The sequence below is a fragment of the Camelus ferus genome, chromosome 13, assembly GCF_009834535.1.
Source record: "Camelus ferus isolate YT-003-E chromosome 13, BCGSAC_Cfer_1.0, whole genome shotgun sequence".
In the NCBI taxonomy this organism is placed as follows: domain Eukaryota; kingdom Metazoa; phylum Chordata; class Mammalia; order Artiodactyla; family Camelidae; genus Camelus; species Camelus ferus.
The window spans coordinates 10840270-10856824 of NC_045708.1; the positions used below are offsets into that span (position 1 = coordinate 10840270).

Genomic DNA, 16555 nt, shown 5'->3' on the forward strand with positions numbered 1-16555 from the left:
CTGCCGGCGCTTTATAAGGCCCGGCCGTCCCTGGGCGCGGGGCCAGCCCCTTGTCTACTAGCTAAATTTAGTCCTCTCCATGGCCCAGAGGGGGCTGGAAGTCTTCTCCCGTGAGACGGCCCTGCTGACAGCCCAACACAGGCAGGCCGAGCTCACCTCCCGGCATTCCAGGCTGATAACTCCCAGCCCCGAGGCCTCCGCACTGCAATAGGGTGGGGGCCCATCACGTCCCCTTGCCCTCAGACCCCTGTGCCCACCCCAGGACCTTGTGCCTGTGGTGTTCCTATGTCTCTGTCTCCCCCATCAGCCTGAGGCTAAGGACTGTGCCACCCTGTCAGATTGCAAGCTCCTTGAGGTCAGGGTTTTCTCTCTCTCCTGTCCCCTCTCCCCTGAAGTTCCAGCCCTTGGTAAGAGGGACCTGGGTGGTGAGTGATCAGGAGGGCCCAAGCCCCCTAGCTCTGGGGAGGGCAGGGGATGCAAGGTCAAGAGGTCGGGGGTTTGGGGAGGCCCCCCACCTGCTGGACCCCTCCGTGAGGTGAGGGGTTCCTTCCCTTAGAGCAGATAATGTTCACAGCCATCTCTTAGGAAGGACTGAGACAGCCCTGGAAGAGGGGACAGAATGTGCAGCTGTTTGCCTGCCAGCTCCCACAGGGAACCCAGGTTTCATGCTTGCCTTCCCACTGACTCTGGAACATTTGGGGACCCAAGAGGAGAAAGCTGAGGCCGGGCTGGGGGTTGGGATTGGACTCAGGGGAAGAGAGCAGCTCATTTAGTAATGGTCCTTAACGATATAGAAGGTTATGTTCCCAGAAACCGTCTGCTTCACCTCCGGCTCAAAGGAGATGCCGGGATGGCCGCGGGCAGGGTTTCAGTTAGAGGTAAAGGAGAATTCCACGAGACAGTTGTTCTAGCTCTGACTTCTGAGGCGCCTGCAGGGCACAGGCTTCCGGCTGTGAGCTTTCCAGCATGGCCTCATTTGATCCCCACATGGCTGGGAAGGAGATAGTAATCCCATTTTAGAGACAGAGAAATGGAGCCTCACAGAGAGCCTGGGGCTGGCACGTGGGTAAGTGCAGAGCTGGGATTGGAACCCAGATGTGTCTGATCCAAACCCTCCAGGGGGCCAGGGTGACCTGAACATTCGTGGAAGGAGACAGGTTGGCCCAGAACACCCTGAGGAGCCCCTCTCTGCCCACCCACGGCTCAGCAGAGCCAGGACTGACATCCTGCAGGACCAGGAGGTGAAGCAGGGCAAGGCCGTTCTGAGAGGCTCGCGGGCCCCCTGCTGCCCAGGTTGCAGTGTGGGCCTCTGCTCTCCTCTCCAGACCCTGCCCTTCCTAACCAGATCAGCTCTGGTTCCTCCTCCCCCATGGAGGCTTCTCTGATGGCTGCAGCCCACGCAAGGGATCCTGCCCAGATGCCTGCTGTACTGACTGTCTTTGCCCCCCACCCCCAGAGTGTGACATGGTCTTCCTGTGTCCTCTGCTGTGTCCTCTCTCCCGTCAGAGTGGCAGCTCCCCTGGGGCAGGGGTTCGCCTGTCTCCCCATTAGATTGGGGTCTTCTGAAGGTGGGGACTGTTTCCCTTTCCTCTGGCTCCCACAGAACTTCATACTTGGGGGGCTCCATTTGCAGAGGTGATCACTGGTCCATAAACTGGGGCGAGGGTGGTGGCTGGAGCAAGAGGGGCCTGTCTCTCCAGTGGATATTCCTGCATGGCTTGTGTCACACATCCTGACCGAGGGGGTTCTAGTAGGACTGCCAGGAAGTTACCAGCACTGAGGAGAGACGGAAAGAAGGTGGGGGTGGGGGGTGGGGGGCCCAGAAGCCTGCCACCCGCCAGGGTAACAGGAGCCAGTGGCTAAATGCAGACACACTGTCATGGTACTGAGAGCCTGAGTCACTGCTCCTGGACGTCAGATCTCATTACCCACCCCCGCCCACCATCCCTGCCCCCCCCTTCTCTCCATCCCTGAGGCGTCACCCACACATGCACTGCATCCACTGGCTTCAGTGGCCAAGAGGGACCCTGAAAGGTCATCAAGGCCATTCCCCTGTCTCTGTGCATGTCTCTCCCTTCAGATCCCTGGGCAGAAGGTGCTTCAGAGATGACCCAATGCCTTGAACCTCAGACCTAGGGGCATCCCAGTCACTTGAAGGAACTTTTAACAAACACACACTTTTCCCATGTACCCCAAGATTCTGACTTGGGGTCTTGGGAAAGGACCAGGAATCTGCTCCCATCAGACCCTCTTCTCAGCCAGCCCACAGGCTGGTGCTAGGAACCACTCATCACTCAGCAGGTATCACTGCTCTCACCCTTCACTGCTTGATGCAGAAGAGGGAGAAGTTGGGGGCTGGCAGGTGGGGGAAACGGCTTTGGCAGGGACTTGCCACCAGCACCGGGTCCCTATGCTGCCCTCTTCCCAATTTCCGGGTGCTCCCAGTGCTGGGGGGTGAGGGTGTGGACATGCGGTGCTGAGTGGCTGGCCAGTGCCGGCTGTGAATTATAGCCAGCTGCCCGAGACCAGAGATTGGGGTTTGGGATGTCAACAGGATGGTCGGTTATCCTGTTACTGTACACAGGTTGGTGTAGCCAAGGCAACAGTGGGCCCAGGTCCATGCACAGCAGCAAGCCCCCACCCCACCTCTCACAACACACACATGCTCCTATTTTGTTTGGGTTTTGTTTATATCTTTTTTTTTTTTTCCCACATGCTCCTAGTTTGGATTGACATGGCCTGACATCTAGAGGCAGAGGATGGCTCAGGGTCTCAGGATTTTAACAAGTCATTGAAGGGCCACAGTGATTTTCAGAAGCGGGGCTTTTTCTGGAAGTCGAGGGAGGGGGTTGTCCCAGATCTCTTACCAAAATCTTCTAAAAGTGACATCAGATACAAATCCTCTGCTTGTGCCCAAACCTTGGCCCTGAATGATTAAGCCATAGGAGCTGGAGGAGCTCCGGGCAGAGGAAGAGCCACAGAGTCTAGGTCTGGGTTCAGCCTTTGCTGTGTGACCTTAGCTGAGCAACTGCACCTCTCTGATCCTCCATGTATCATCTGCAAAACGGTGCTGCTGTCTCCGATCCAGAAAGGGGCAGGGAGGATGAACAGGGTACCAGATGTTATGTGCACATTCCTACCCTCTGTTGAGGTGGGACAAGTCTGTGGCATTTACCCAGAAGCCCCAAGCAATGCCACTGCCTCTTGGGTGCTGTGATTTGAGAGGCAATTTTCTGAGATTGGAGGGTCTGGACATGAGGATCTAGTCCAAGTTCCTCGGCAGCCCCAGCAATTCCCTGCCCCTGCTCAAGCTTGTCCGCCTCCTCTCCACCTCTGAGCAAGGCAGGTCATTGAGGCAGGAACTTGGAGTAGGGTGCAAGCTTTGGAACCAGGCAAGCCTGGGTGGAAATCTCAGCTTTGTCCCTCGGCCTCTGTGACCTTGGGCAAGCAGTTTCACCTCTCTGAGACTCTGTTTCTTTAAAATGGGCTAATACTGCCTGCCTCGTTGGGTTCCCATGAGCACGCACCAATCTGGAGGATGATTGAGCACAGTGCCTGGCATGTAACAAGGGTGTGGTTATGGCAGTGCTCCTCGTCTATGAGTCCTTCCTCCCATTCCATTGGTTTCCCCCTCTCCCTTCTCTGCTATTTTAAACCCCTCCCATGCCCAGCTCTGAGAATCTGGGGCCCTGACCTTCAGCCCCTGCAGGTGACCCCTCACCATCCTGCTGTGTCATGAGCTTCCCCCTCCCAGGGCCTGTGTACCCCGGCCTGAAGCTCAGTTGGGTACCACCTGCCTCTGTGTGGCTCTGGTGGGTCGGGGGAGCCCCTGCCCCCGATCCCTCTTGGCTGCTCTGACCTGTACCGCTCAGCTGGCTGGGGCAGTTCCAGTTGGTTTGTCAAGGACATTCTTAATGGCCAGGGTAAACCCCGGCGGGGCGCAGAGGAGGGGGGGCCAGGATGTTGATTGGTGGAACACACACCTGTCCAGGTGCACCTGAGCTGGGAGCAAAGGAGTCTCTGTCAGAGGAGGGCTGGCTGGGGCCACAGCAGAGCGGACTGACGGAGGTGAGGGGCCGCCGGGTGCAAAGCTGGGGCAGGGACTTGGATGGAACCTGCCTGGGCCGGGGCAGGGCAGGCAGCACAGGACCAGGAGGCTGGGGGGCAGGGAGCCAGCATCTCCTTTGCCTCACAGGCTCTCCTTCTGGTGCTGGGGTTTTCCTGATTCTGTGGCCTGATCTGAGGGAGAGGGGGGTCCGGGATGGGCATGGGGAGTCAGAGCGGTCCATAGGGACCCCACAGGGAGACAGTGACTCCCCTGGGCAGAGACTGCTCTGAGCAGTGGAAGCAGCCAAGCTTCCTGGGAGGGTAGGAGCAGTGGCCACAGGAGGGGGAAGGGGGCTCTGAGCCTGGGGTCCTTCCTTGATCAGTCTGCTGCTGAACATGGAGGGGACACTAGGAACCCCACACCCTGACCCAGAACATTAGCACTCTCAGTGACACCCCCTCAGGAATGAGGACACACCAGACTTCTGATCCCTCCTGAAAATGCCACCTTTCCTTTCTATCCAGGAAGTAGATTTTGGAAGGGCCCAGCGGGTGTTGGAGCAGCTCACCAAGGATCCACCTGCCTGTCCACTCCCTTAGGGACCTGATGGAGGAGCTGGTAGGGCTTCGTGAGGGCTCTTCGGGGAACCCTGTGACTCTTCAGGAGTTATGGGGCCCGTGTCCCCGCATCCGCCGAGGCATCCAAGGTGAGACTTAGGGTCCCTTCCTCTCCCTGTCGAAGACCCCTTGGGCCGTCACCCTACCCAGGCCTCCCTCCCCACCCACCTTGGAGCCCAAGAGCTGCCCTCCCCCTTCCACTTGCCCAGAGTCTCCTGGATGGCAGAGAGGGAGGGGACCTGTCTGCCTGTCTATGGCTCAGACGGGATAGATGTCTGCCCTCTGCCTTTTGGGAAGGCAGCCCCTAGGCTTGATTACGGTGCCAGGGGACTTGCTAGGGGCCCAGCGGGTGCTCTCTGGCCTGACACCAGGACTCCCCCCCAGGTCCTGGGACTGGCACAGCAGTCTCTGTATACTCTCCCGTTCTCTAAGCTACAGACCCCGCAGGGGTACTGGAGAAAGTGTAGCTCCCAGCACCCCCTCCACACCCTGCCCCCTTGGCCATTCTTCCATAGGAACCGCAGTAAGGGCAGGGCTGGGGAGGGAGGGAGGCTCAAAGGCTCCCTCCTGGTGGGGCCAATAGGCCTGGCATCCGCTGTGCTGCCTTCACTTGCCGCAAATCCTGCTGCCCTCACATGGGGCACAGCCCCACCCCTGCTTCTCTGGACTCGAAATGCCTGCCCTAGCCCCACACAGCCCCCACCCTCTCTGCCTGGAGCCTAAGCAGGCCTCCGGGGAAGGCGCTGCCCCCACCCGGCTCAGGGCTGTGACTCAGTGCCCCTGCCGCAGATGGCCTGGAGTGGCTGAAGGAGAAGCTGTTCCGCGTGGGTGAGGACTGGTACTTCCTGACAACCCTCGGGGTGCTCATGGCCCTGATCAGCTACGCCATGAGTTTTGCCGTCGGGCGTGTGGTCCGAGGTAACCCATCCCGGGCATGCACGCCTGCTCTGGACCCGGACTTCCAAGCACGCTCTCAGGATGCCAGATGGGCCGTCGGGTGCAGCGGGGGTGGGGGGGGAGGAGGCCTGGATCTGGTCCTGGCTTTGCTCTTGACTTGCTGTGTGACCCTGGGCAGGCTCCTGCCCCTCTGTGGGCCTCAGTTTCCTCAACTGCACAATGAGTGAGAGGGAGAAAATGTTCCCAAGGGCCCTTTATCCTCTGAGCTCAGTGCCCACTGCTTCCTGCCGCCCCGGCTCCTTCTCCTCCCTCCTTGCTCTCAGCTCAGTACCTCTGGGGGAGGGCACTATGTCCCCCAGGCATAGAACATCCTTTCCCCCTGCTTCAGCAGGCTCTCTCCACCCTGAGGCCTCCCTGGAAGAGGGGATGTGGGGCAGGAAGGGTCTAACATACCTTCTCTGGGAGACTCACTCAGGAAGTCATCGTGAGGACCCGCTGTGCACCAGACATCCTTTGAGGTGCTTTCTCACAATGACCCTGTTAGGGAAGTACCATCACTAGCTCATTTGACAGACAGGGAAACAGAGGCTCAGAGAGGTTGAGTCGCTTGTGCAAGGTCACTCAGCTAGGGAGCGGCAACACCAGGCTTGGGATCCATTCCCAAGCCTCCTCTTGGGAATATGCCATTCCCTGGCTGCCCTGAGCTACCCCTCTCTGAACCTCCTTTTCCTGGCGAGCAAGTGGGCTCCCGAGGGCTGCAGAGCCCATGGACCGCTCCCTGACTCCTGGCTGTCCCCAGCGCACAAGTGGCTGTACCGGGAGATTGGGGACAGCCACCTACTCCGGTATCTCTCCTGGACGATGTACCCCGTGGCCCTGGTCTCCTTCTCCTCGGGTTTCTCCCAGAGCATCACGCCCTTCTCAGGAGGTAAGCCCCGTTATCACTCCGTTTGCCGGTGTGCCTTGCCTTGCGGTGCCCACTGGCCAAACCCTTTCCCTACCCTGTGGGGCTCCTGATGTGGAGAAGCAGGAAGCAGCAACCCTGTTTCACAGCCAAAGAAGCCAGGCTCAGAGGAGTCGTGTCACTTGCCTGAGGTCACACAGTGAGAAGGCCAGACATTGACTCTTGGGTCCCTGGGGGCTCGGCTGCCTCTCTGAGTGCTCCTCTGGGCTGGTGCCTTGGTTCCCTAGGGAGGAGCTCAGAAGGGGAACTTTCAGCTCTGCCTCCAGCCACAGGCCAGCAGAGGGGAGCTGAGGGGCCTGAGATTCATCCAGGTGGCCCAAGATTCTCTCCTGGGTTCCCCCACCCTGTCATAGCTGTCTGCCAGGTGCAGCTGGAAGAACGCGGACAGTTCACATCCCCTCTCTGACCCTCATCTGCGAAATGAGTTTGCAGATCCTAACTCACAGGATTTAGGAGACCTGACAAGATCATGATGTGAAACACCGTGCAGGATAAAGTGTTAAGGGCTAATCTAGAGATTGTCCCTCCTCTTGTCCCCTGCCCGTCCATCCCCTGCCAAGGATCTGGAATTCCGGAGCTGAAGACAATCTTGTCGGGTGTGGTCTTGGAGGACTACCTGGATATCAAGAACTTTGGGGCCAAGGTGGTGGGTCTCACGTGCACCCTGGCCACTGGCAGCACCCTCTTCCTGGGCAAAGTGGTATGTTTGGGCATCAGAGTACCCCACCCCACCCCACCCCACCCTCCTGCCCCCTCTGCTGTTTCCCCATCACCCCACTGAAGCTGGGTCAGTGGGGACTCAGGCCAGTGCCTGCACTGGGGAGCTCAGTCTTGGGGAGGAGGCAGGCCAGGTCCTCAGAGTGTGACAAGAGCCAGGAGAATGGAGGATAAGGGTACAGGTACGGGTACAGGTACGGTTTCAGGTACAGGTGGGGAAGCCACTGCTGTCTCTGGATGAGTCTCCCTCTGCCCCTCAACCCTGGGTCCCAAGGGAAGGAGGGGGAGGAGCAAGGGCCCCTGCAGCCCCCACGAGGTGAGCCCTGTGCCCTGTGCCCATTCCTCCTCTGGCAGGGCCCCTTCGTGCACCTGTCTGTGATGATCGCTGCCTACCTGGGCCGCCTGCGCACCAAAGCCAAAGGGGAGTCAGAGGTAAGGGGCTCAGGCCCCTCCCCGCACCACTGGGGGAATGGGAGGGAAGGGAGGGGAGGGCGAGGGCTGACTCTGAGCCTGGGACTCTGGGATCCCCCCAGAACAAGAACAAGCAGAACGAAATGCTGGTGGCTGCAGCGACGGTGGGCGTGGCCACGGTGTTCGCAGCGCCCTTCAGCGGTGAGAGCCTCCCCCATGACCCCACCACCACCACTCCCACACATCCCTCCGGTCCCCTGGTCCCCTGGTCCCCTGGCGTGGTCAGACTGACCAGCTCGGTCCTCTGTACAGCACAGGTACCCGGAGGGAGGTTGTGGGCTAATCCAGTCTCAGTTCTTAACTTCAGTCTTACTGGGAGGGCACAGCCAGCCCAGGGTGGGGATGGGGCTGAAGGTCGAGAAGCTTCACTGTTACATCAGACAGACTTGGGTTAGAAACCCAGCTCCCCTGTGTGACCCTGGGTTGGTGACTTCAGCTCTCAGCCTCATTTCCTCATCTGTGAAATGGAGGTTGTAATCGTCCCCATCCCACAGGCTGTGGTCAGGGTTGAGATGGCCGAGAGGAGCAGGTACAGGTGTGTTCACTGGGCAGGGGGCTCCCGCCCTGCCCTCCCCTCACTTCAGCTCAGGACCAAAGAGATGGGGCTGTGGGAGAGCAGGACGGGAGAGGCCAGGGGCTGGGATGGGCGTTGGGGGATGTCTGTCTAAGCTCAGCGTCGCCCCCAGGCATCCTGTTCAGCATCGAGGTCATGTCTTCCCACTTCTCCGTCTGGGATTACTGGAGGGGCTTCTTCGCTGCCACCTGCGGGGCCTTCATGTTCCGCCTCCTGGCCGTCTTCAACAGCGAGCAGGGTGACTCCCCACTGGACCTCCTGACCCCCACCCTGCCTCCCCTCTTTCTTCCCTTTTCCTTCCTCTTCCTCCTCCCATGTCTTCTTTTGTCTCCCCTCTTCTTCCTTTTCCTTCCCCGACTCCTTCTAGGAGTCTAGAAGGGAGCTGAGCTGTATTTGGCATGGAGGATGGGGGCCCAGAGGTGAGAAGGGACGAAGCCAGTCAGAGAGGAAGAGCCCAGGTGGTGGAGTCTAAAATGTCCAGAGAAGGGGGTTCCGGAGCAGACCTGGCACTCCCGCCACCCCTTCCTGGTGATTCTGAGCCTCGGGTTTGACTAGGGTAGAAGTGTGCTCCCTGATCCCCACTCCCTTCCTTTCCCAGAGACCATCACCTCGCTCTACAAGACCAATTTCCGGGTGGATGTCCCCTTCGACCTGCCAGAGATTTTCTTTTTTGTGGCGCTGGGGTGAGTGGGTTCCATGGGCCCCCCGAGAGCCCATCTGGGGGCCTCCCCCAGCCTGAACTGCTGCCCTCGGTTCTGAAGACGGGCTCTGGACTCCCCTCCCCCTCTCCTCCCTGCAGGGCCATCTGTGGCATCCTGAGCTGTGCTTACCTCTTCTGTCAGCGGATGTTTCTTGGCTTTGTCAAGACCAACCAGGTCTTCTCCAAGCTGCTGGCCACCAGGTGGGCTCTGACAGGGGCTGGAGGACCTTTCAGGGAGGCCATCCCAGACTCTCAGCCTCCTGAGCCTGCGACTACCTTATGTACAGAGAGAGCCCCACCCCTTGACTGCACCCCCATCCTCCTACTGAGTCCCCCAACTTCCCTAGCCCACACCCCATTTCTGGAGCCCCCTTCCCCTCACTAACACCCCTGCCCAGGTCCCCTCAGTTGCTGCTCTCCCAGCTTACTGGGCTACCAACCCCAACATTTGACCCCTACCCCTCCTGAGTCCTCCCTCACTAACCTCCCACCCCTTCACTGAACCCCCTACCAAGCCCTGGACCACTTACTGAGCCCCCTTTCCTCCCAACCTTGTCTGCCCCTTGACATCGGCATTTCAGAGCCAGCCCCGCCGTGCCCTGGCCAGCCCTGCCCTGGCCCCACCTGCCTGGCTGGGCAGCCCTCCTCTGATCCACACTATCCTCTCAGCCCTGCCCCCTTGTTTCCGGAGTGGTGTGGGCCAAACCCCCCATGTCCCCTGCTCCTGTCCCCCCTCCTCCCGTTCCTGCCTCAGTGTCAGCCCCTGGGATAGTGGGACCTGCTCTTGCCCGATTTTGCCCTCCATGGGGTTGGGGGGGAGAGGAGGGCCGGCACTGGAGCTGACTGCCCCACCCCCAACAGCAAGCCTCTGTATTCAGCGCTGGCGGCCTGGGTTCTCGCCTCCATCACCTACCCGCCGGGCGTGGGCCGCTTCATGGCTTCTCGGGTAAGGGGTGCTGAACTGGGGGGGACCAGAGGAGGGAATGCCCAGCGTTGTCCACTCTGTGTCTGTCATCTCCCTCAGCCCCACCACACCTATAAGGACATGCCCGTGTGACACTTTCCAGATGAGGCGGCTGCAGCTCTGGGAGGGGCAGGGGAGGACTGGAGGCAGGATTGGGCAGTGAGGAGGTGGCAGGGGACTGCGGCCCAGCCCTCACGCAGAGCCCCGACCTGCCCCTGGCTCCAGCTGTCCATGAAGGAGCACCTGGACTCACTATTTGACAACAACTCATGGGCGCTGATGACCCGGAACTCATCCCCACCCTGGCCCACAGAGCCCGACCCCCAGAACCTGTGGTTCGAATGGTACCATCCACAGTTCACCATCTTTGGGACCCTCACCTTCTTCCTGGTGATGAAGGTGGGTACCCTGGGGCCCCCAAGGGTGTGCACAGAGCCAAGATCAGCCTTCAGTGGGATGGGGGTCCCTCTCCACGGCATGTAGCACAGGGCCAGGGCCTTCATCCAGACTCCGTGACCTGACCTCTGCTACTGTGTGGTCTTGAGCAAGTTGCTTCAGCCCTCTGAGCCTCGGTTTCCTCATCTTTAAAATGGGGTAGTTACTGTGCCTACAGCAAAGGAAGATTGAGAGGGAAGAAAAGAAAGTCCCTGGCACAGCACCAGGCACCCAGTAGGCACTTCATCAGAGTGGGGTTCCCTCCCCTGGCCACGCCTTCCCTCACACCAGACACTGGTGATGGGTGTGTGCCCAGGCCTTCTCCCCTCACCAGGAAGCTCCCATGTCCGGCCTCTCCCTTGCCCACTCCTGTCCAGCTGCCTCTAACCTCTGCCCGCTGGGTTCCCTCCACCCACAGTTCTGGATGCTGATTCTGGCCACCACAATCCCCATGCCCGCTGGCTACTTCATGCCCATATTCATCTTGGGTGAGTCTGGGTCTTGCGGGTCTGAGAGGATCAGGGTTATTGGGGCAGGGCCATGGCTCCTGGTCCACCCACCTCCCCAGGATGGTACTGAGGTTGGTCACCAGGGATGGAGGGCTGTAGGGACGGGTTCAGCCTGGTTCCCTGTCCTCATCCTAAGTCTGTGGCCAGGAGCTGCCATCGGGCGCCTCATCGGGGAGGCCCTCTCTCTTGCCTTTCCAGAAGGCATTGTGGCCGGAGGGGTCACCAACCCCATCATGCCTGGGGGGTATGCCCTGGCAGGTGAGTAGACCGAGTTCCTGGGTAGTCATGGTGGGGCTGGGCTGGACCTGGAGACTCAGCCAGTAGTTCTGCAGGGCACAGGGAGGTCATTAGCCTCCCACTGAGCCCCACCCCCTAAGCCCCATGATTCTAGCTCCTGTCTTGTCCCTGGTCCCCCATCCTCTCCCTTACTTCACCAAGCTAAGACAGGATGCTCCTCTCTCCCTCACCAAGCCCAGGCACAGGGGCCCTTCCAACAGTGACCAGTGTATGGCCTCTAGATAATTCCCACCCTCGCCATAGGCCACAGCCACAGCAGCCTGGCCCTCTGCATGAGGTGGTCCCCTGGCCTGAGCAGTCCCTCCCTGGCCCTGCCCCCTGCAGGGGCTGCGGCTTTCTCAGGAGCTGTGACTCACTCCATCTCCACGGCATTGCTGGCCTTCGAGCTGACTGGCCAGATCGTGCACTGCTCTGCCTGTGCTGATGGCGGTGCTGGCAGCCAATGCCATCGCCCAGAGCTGCCAGCCCTCCTTGTACGATGGCACCATCATTGTCAAGAAGCTGCCGTACTTGCCGTGGATCCGGGGCCGAAAGATCAAGTGAGTGGTGTCTGCTTAGGTTGTGGCTGCAGAGGTGATGGTGTTAGGGCGGACTGCGGGTGGAGCCCCCCAAACCCCAGTGACTGACCTTGGGCATGAGTGGGTGTGGGAGCGGCCGACACACAGCTGCTCTCTAGTCTTCATTCTCCCCAGCCCCCTGTGTGACCTTGGGCAAGTCCTGGCCTCCCAAGCCTCAGGGTCCTCAGTCTGTCTTCACAGCAGGAGGACAGACATCGCCCATGTGTTGGAAAGTGGGGTTCAGAGAGGTGTCATGTCTTGCTTCAGGTCAGAGAGTCGGCACCAGCTCTGGGAGGTCCCCACTCCTCCCCCCTATTCCTGCTCTGTTGTCCTCGCTGGGGCGTTGGGAGCTGGAGGTGGGACTAGAATACTAGAATGGAGATGAGGTTTGAGGTCTTCACTCGACAAGGCAGGGCCAAGCAGCCTCTGTTCCTAGAGAAGCGGGGCTAAGAGGCACTGAGACCTCTGGTCTAAGGCCCGCTTTAGACATGTGACAGCTGCAGCCTTCTCCAGACTCATTCCCTCATCTGTGAAACGGGGGTGGTTACTCCAGTAACTTTTAAACTTTAAAGCTTTTTTTTCCCCCCTTTTTGTCATAGAACTTTTCTTCAAATGAAATTCTCTAGAGAGACAGCTTCTGATAAAACAGACCAAGGTGGAGCTGGTCTAGGAGATAGGGGTCCAGGACTGGGAATCCAGAGACAGGCCATAGGTGAGCTGGTCTCCAGGTCTCTCCCCACCTTAGGGGTGCTAGGAGCTGTTCATCCCAGGAATCTCTTAGTCCCCGCCCATGCTGGAGAACCAGCAAAGCTCCCCCCAGGTACCCCTGCCTCATCCTGGGACCTGGATAACCCCCCACTCCAGGACCTGATGGGAGCACCCCTCTGCCCCCAGCTCTCACTGTGTAACTGTGGAGCACTTCATGAACTGTACCATCACCACGCTGGCCAAGGACACACCGCTGGAGGAGGTGGTCAAGGTCGTGACCGCCACAGACACAGCCGAGTACCCGCTGGTGGAGAGCACAGGTGCTCAGAAGGAAGCAGTGGAGCATGAGTGGGGAGGGGGTGTTCCCTAGACCTTCTTCTTGGACCTGGGAGGGTCAGGCCCAGGAAAGGGTGAGAAGGGCATTGTACTTGCCAGGCACTTGAATCTGAATCCAGGCTCTGCAGCTGTGTGACCTTGGGCAAGTCACATCACCTCTCTGAGCCTTAGTTTCCTCTTTGGTAAAATGGAGATAATAACCACCCTACCCTGGGGTGCTTGACATGTTTAAATGAGAGATGAGAGGAGGCTTATAAGGCACTCCATGAAAAGCTCTTGGGGTTCTAGAAACCAGGCCTGGTGTGCTTGGGGAGTGGGGGTAGGATGATGGAAACACTACTAGGGTCTCCCAGAAAGCTCCTTCCTTTAGTCTCCCCTTCATGCATTCTCCAGCTGAGTCACCTCCCTCAATCCCTGTTGCCATAAGAAAAACATCTTTTTAGAGAAAAGTGAATGGGGGCCCTTGTTAAAAGACATATAAGCTGAATCTTGGGGGAGGGTCTAGCTAGAGCATTATTTCCCTCTAGGACAAGTACAGTATGGGCGGGAAAGATAAACTGGGGGGAGGGGAGGAGATAGCCATGCCCATGTATGGCCACTGTCAGCCCATATGTCCCTTTTGTGCAAATGAAACAAGATGCACACTTGGCAAGCAGAGCCCAGCTGGATTTTGGTCCCCACTTGCCTTTGGGCAGGTAGCTTGTGTAGTGAGCAACCCGCACAACCGTACAGGTCATCCCCATACCTACCCCAAGAGGCATAAAGCCATTTATGAGCAGCAGAACCGTAGATAAACCCCTTAAGCTCTATGAACTGCAGTTGCCTTATCTGGAAAATAGGGAGTATGGAATTGTCAGAGGTTTTCATTCCAGATGCCAGGCCCTTCTCCCCACCCAAATTGGAACACTTATGACATTATCCCTTAGGACATGCCAAATATTCCATTTGAAGATATCTGCATGTGCATGACCCCTCAAGAAGCCTCACTTCCTGAACAAAGTCTGCTTCTACCCTTAGGGCCACAGGAAGCAAAGAGCTCCCAACCAGCAAAGGCCCAGTGTATGGGACCCTGCTGCTCACCCAAGAAATTGTTGTTGTTGTTGTTTTTTTTAAGAAATAGTTTTAATTGTGTTTGTGTTTTGTCTTTACTTTTAAGGGGGGAGCATTTATATGTCCAGTTGTAAAGTTTTTAGTTTACTGGACAAGAAGCAAAAATATCAGGCTGTCCCTCAAAACCAAATACCTGCAGACTCCAGTGATACCCTGGAGTGAGGCTTGCCAAGCCCCCAGCACACAGTAGGACTCAGAACATGGTGGCCTTCCAGGTTTATGCCTTCACTGGGCTGAGCCAGATGTGAAACGTCGTGCGGGAAATGAGGGACAAAGCCCAGTCCCGATGCACAGACGTCTTCATGCAGGTGTCCCAGACCTGCTCCTGCCTTGTGGCCCCACCATATGGGGTATCTCAGGGTGAGCAGGTTACCTCCCAGTCCCCTGGCAGCTTTATCCAGCCGCCCTCAGCCACCACTCCTCCATGTCAGAAGCTGAATGACCTTGGGCAAGACAATTAACCTCTCTGTGCCTCTGAGCCTCAGTTTCCTCTTCTGTAAAATGAGTGATAATAGTTTCTGACCCATAGGCTGCTGTAGGTCCCTGAGAGTCATGAGAATGCCCAGAACAGTTCTTGACACATCACAGCTGCCCAGTAAACATTAGTTCCTTTCTCATAATGTGGCTCTCTCCCTCTCTCTCTCCGCCTGTCCAGAGTCTCAGATCCTGGTGGGCACCGTGCGAAGGGCACACTTGGTGCAGGCACTCCAGGCTGAGCCACCCTCCTGGGCTCCAGGACACCAGGTGAGTTCTCATATGGGGTGTCAGGAGGGGCTGGGGAGTCAGTGAGCTGGGTTGTGAAGGGAGTGACCAGCTGGTTGCCTGTAGGGGACTTGGTTTGAGAGGGGCAGTCCTGGGAAGGGGAGGCTGGTCCAGGCCCCCGTAACCCTCCCTCCTTCCCTAGCAGTGTCTCCAGAACATCTTGGCTGAGGGCTGCCCCATAGAGCCAGTGACCCTGAAGCTGTCCCCAGAGACCTCCCTGCACCAGGTACTGGGGGAAATCTGGGCTATGGGCAGACAGGGACTCTGGGATAGAGGAGAACAGCCTCAGAGGGAGACTTGGCTCCAGCTTCCTTGATACGCTGTGTGGCTCTTTGTTCCTCCTGTGCCCGCTTCCTCATCTGCAGGACGGGCAGAGCGGTTCCTGTCCTCTGTCCTTCAATCCCAGGGTTGTTGGGATGATGCAGAGACTAGCGAAGAGGGAGAGCCTGGGGAACAGAAGACTCTGGGTGGAGAGAGACAGTGGTTAAAAGTGCTTTGGATGAAAGCACACGTGGGTTTCAGTTTCAAGTTCACCACATTCTCCCTGTGTGATCTTGGGCAAATTAATCGCTCTGAATGCTGATCCCCTCCCTCTCTGCAAGCACAGAGCCTGGTGCATGGGGTCATGGAGGGACAGAAGCAGGTTGGGGACCTAGGGGTGGCCCCAACCCCTCTGTGCAGGTAGATGATGCTGAAGTAACAAGTCCTTTCTACTAGTCCCTTATGTGGACTCTGGTGACCCCTGGTGGTCACATTGGGCATCGCAGGCCCAGGTCTTGGTCTCCACCCACCATCCCAGCCTTCCAGCCCTCCCAGGCTCAGAAATAAGGGGAGTGGGCACCCCTGGGACAGAGCCTGGCCAGGGCCTTCACCTCTGATCAAGCTCCTGGGCTAGGGAGAAACTGAAGCCGGAGGAGTAGGGTGGGCGGCACCTGTCCTCCAGTGTTTCCTAACAACCCCTCCTGCAGGCACATAACCTCTTCCAGCTGTTGAAACTTCAGTCCCTCTTCGTGACGTCTCGGGGCAGAGCTGTGGGCTTCGTGTCTTGGGTGGAGGTACCAGGGTCCAGAGGGTGGAGCAAAGGGGAGGAGCCATGCTTGAGCAGGCTGGGGAGGTGGGGGGCACCAATATCTTCCCATCCAAATTTGGAGGGGCCTTATGGGATTCTGATGAAACCTACTTCCTGGCCCAGAGTGGCCAGTCACTTGGCTCAGGTACCCCTACCTTATTTTGTGGCCAGTGGCCAGCCTTGCCATTCTCTGGGCCTCAATGGTCCCATCTGTGCAATAGGGAGACACCAGTTCTAAAATTTACTCCAGAATCAACCCTTAGGAGACTCAAAGCGTGTTGGAGCATCTACTTTCAATCTCCTCTACATTCTTACTCCTCTGTTCTCTGTTCTAGTTGAAGAAAGCAATTTCCAATCTGACAAACCCTCCGGCCCCAAAGTGAGCCAGCCTGGCAAGATGAAACAAAGGGCCCCTCAGCTGCCCTGGTGAAGGAAACTGGGCAGAGACCCTGCTTCTCTCTCTTATCACAACACACCCCTCCCCTCCAGCCCAGCTCAACTCCTTGGCGAAGCAGGCAGCTAACCTAACACTGAAGAGGGCCCCACAGTCACCATGTCCCTTCTTTGGTGGGACAAGGGCTACATGCCTTGAAGAACAAATTCCACCCTGGACAAAGCTCAGAATGCAAGATAGCAGAAAACCAGCATATGGTGGGTTCTCAATGAAGGCATCAAATTCACAAATGAAGAGCTTAGTATATGCTGTTATCAAGGGCAGGCACAGATGTGCTCTGGGGGCTGTATGACTCCCAACCAGAAGTTCCCAAGAAAAAATAAAGCTGATTCACAGAGCTGCAGTCTGTCCCTTACCTCAGCTTCA

General features: G+C 58.0%; 1 protein-coding gene across 1 annotated transcript; it reads left to right on the forward strand.

Annotated features, from left to right (window-relative positions):
• The first annotated feature begins 3956 nt into the window (after positions 1 to 3956).
• On the forward strand, positions 3957 to 16526 carry CLCNKA (chloride voltage-gated channel Ka). The gene is given in 21 exon segments (XM_014562261.2): positions 3957 to 4068; positions 4573 to 4754; positions 5455 to 5583; positions 6362 to 6490; positions 7087 to 7226; positions 7598 to 7675; positions 7777 to 7855; positions 8401 to 8526; positions 8887 to 8971; positions 9088 to 9189; positions 9850 to 9934; positions 10178 to 10351; positions 10806 to 10875; positions 11044 to 11154; positions 11518 to 11600; positions 11602 to 11732; positions 12645 to 12778; positions 14560 to 14648; positions 14809 to 14892; positions 15635 to 15721; positions 16071 to 16526. Coding segments are annotated over 20 exon segments (2064 nt in total). The 5' UTR covers positions 3957 to 4068; positions 4573 to 4654; the 3' UTR covers positions 16119 to 16526.
• The last annotated feature ends 29 nt before the right edge of the window (positions 16527 to 16555 follow it).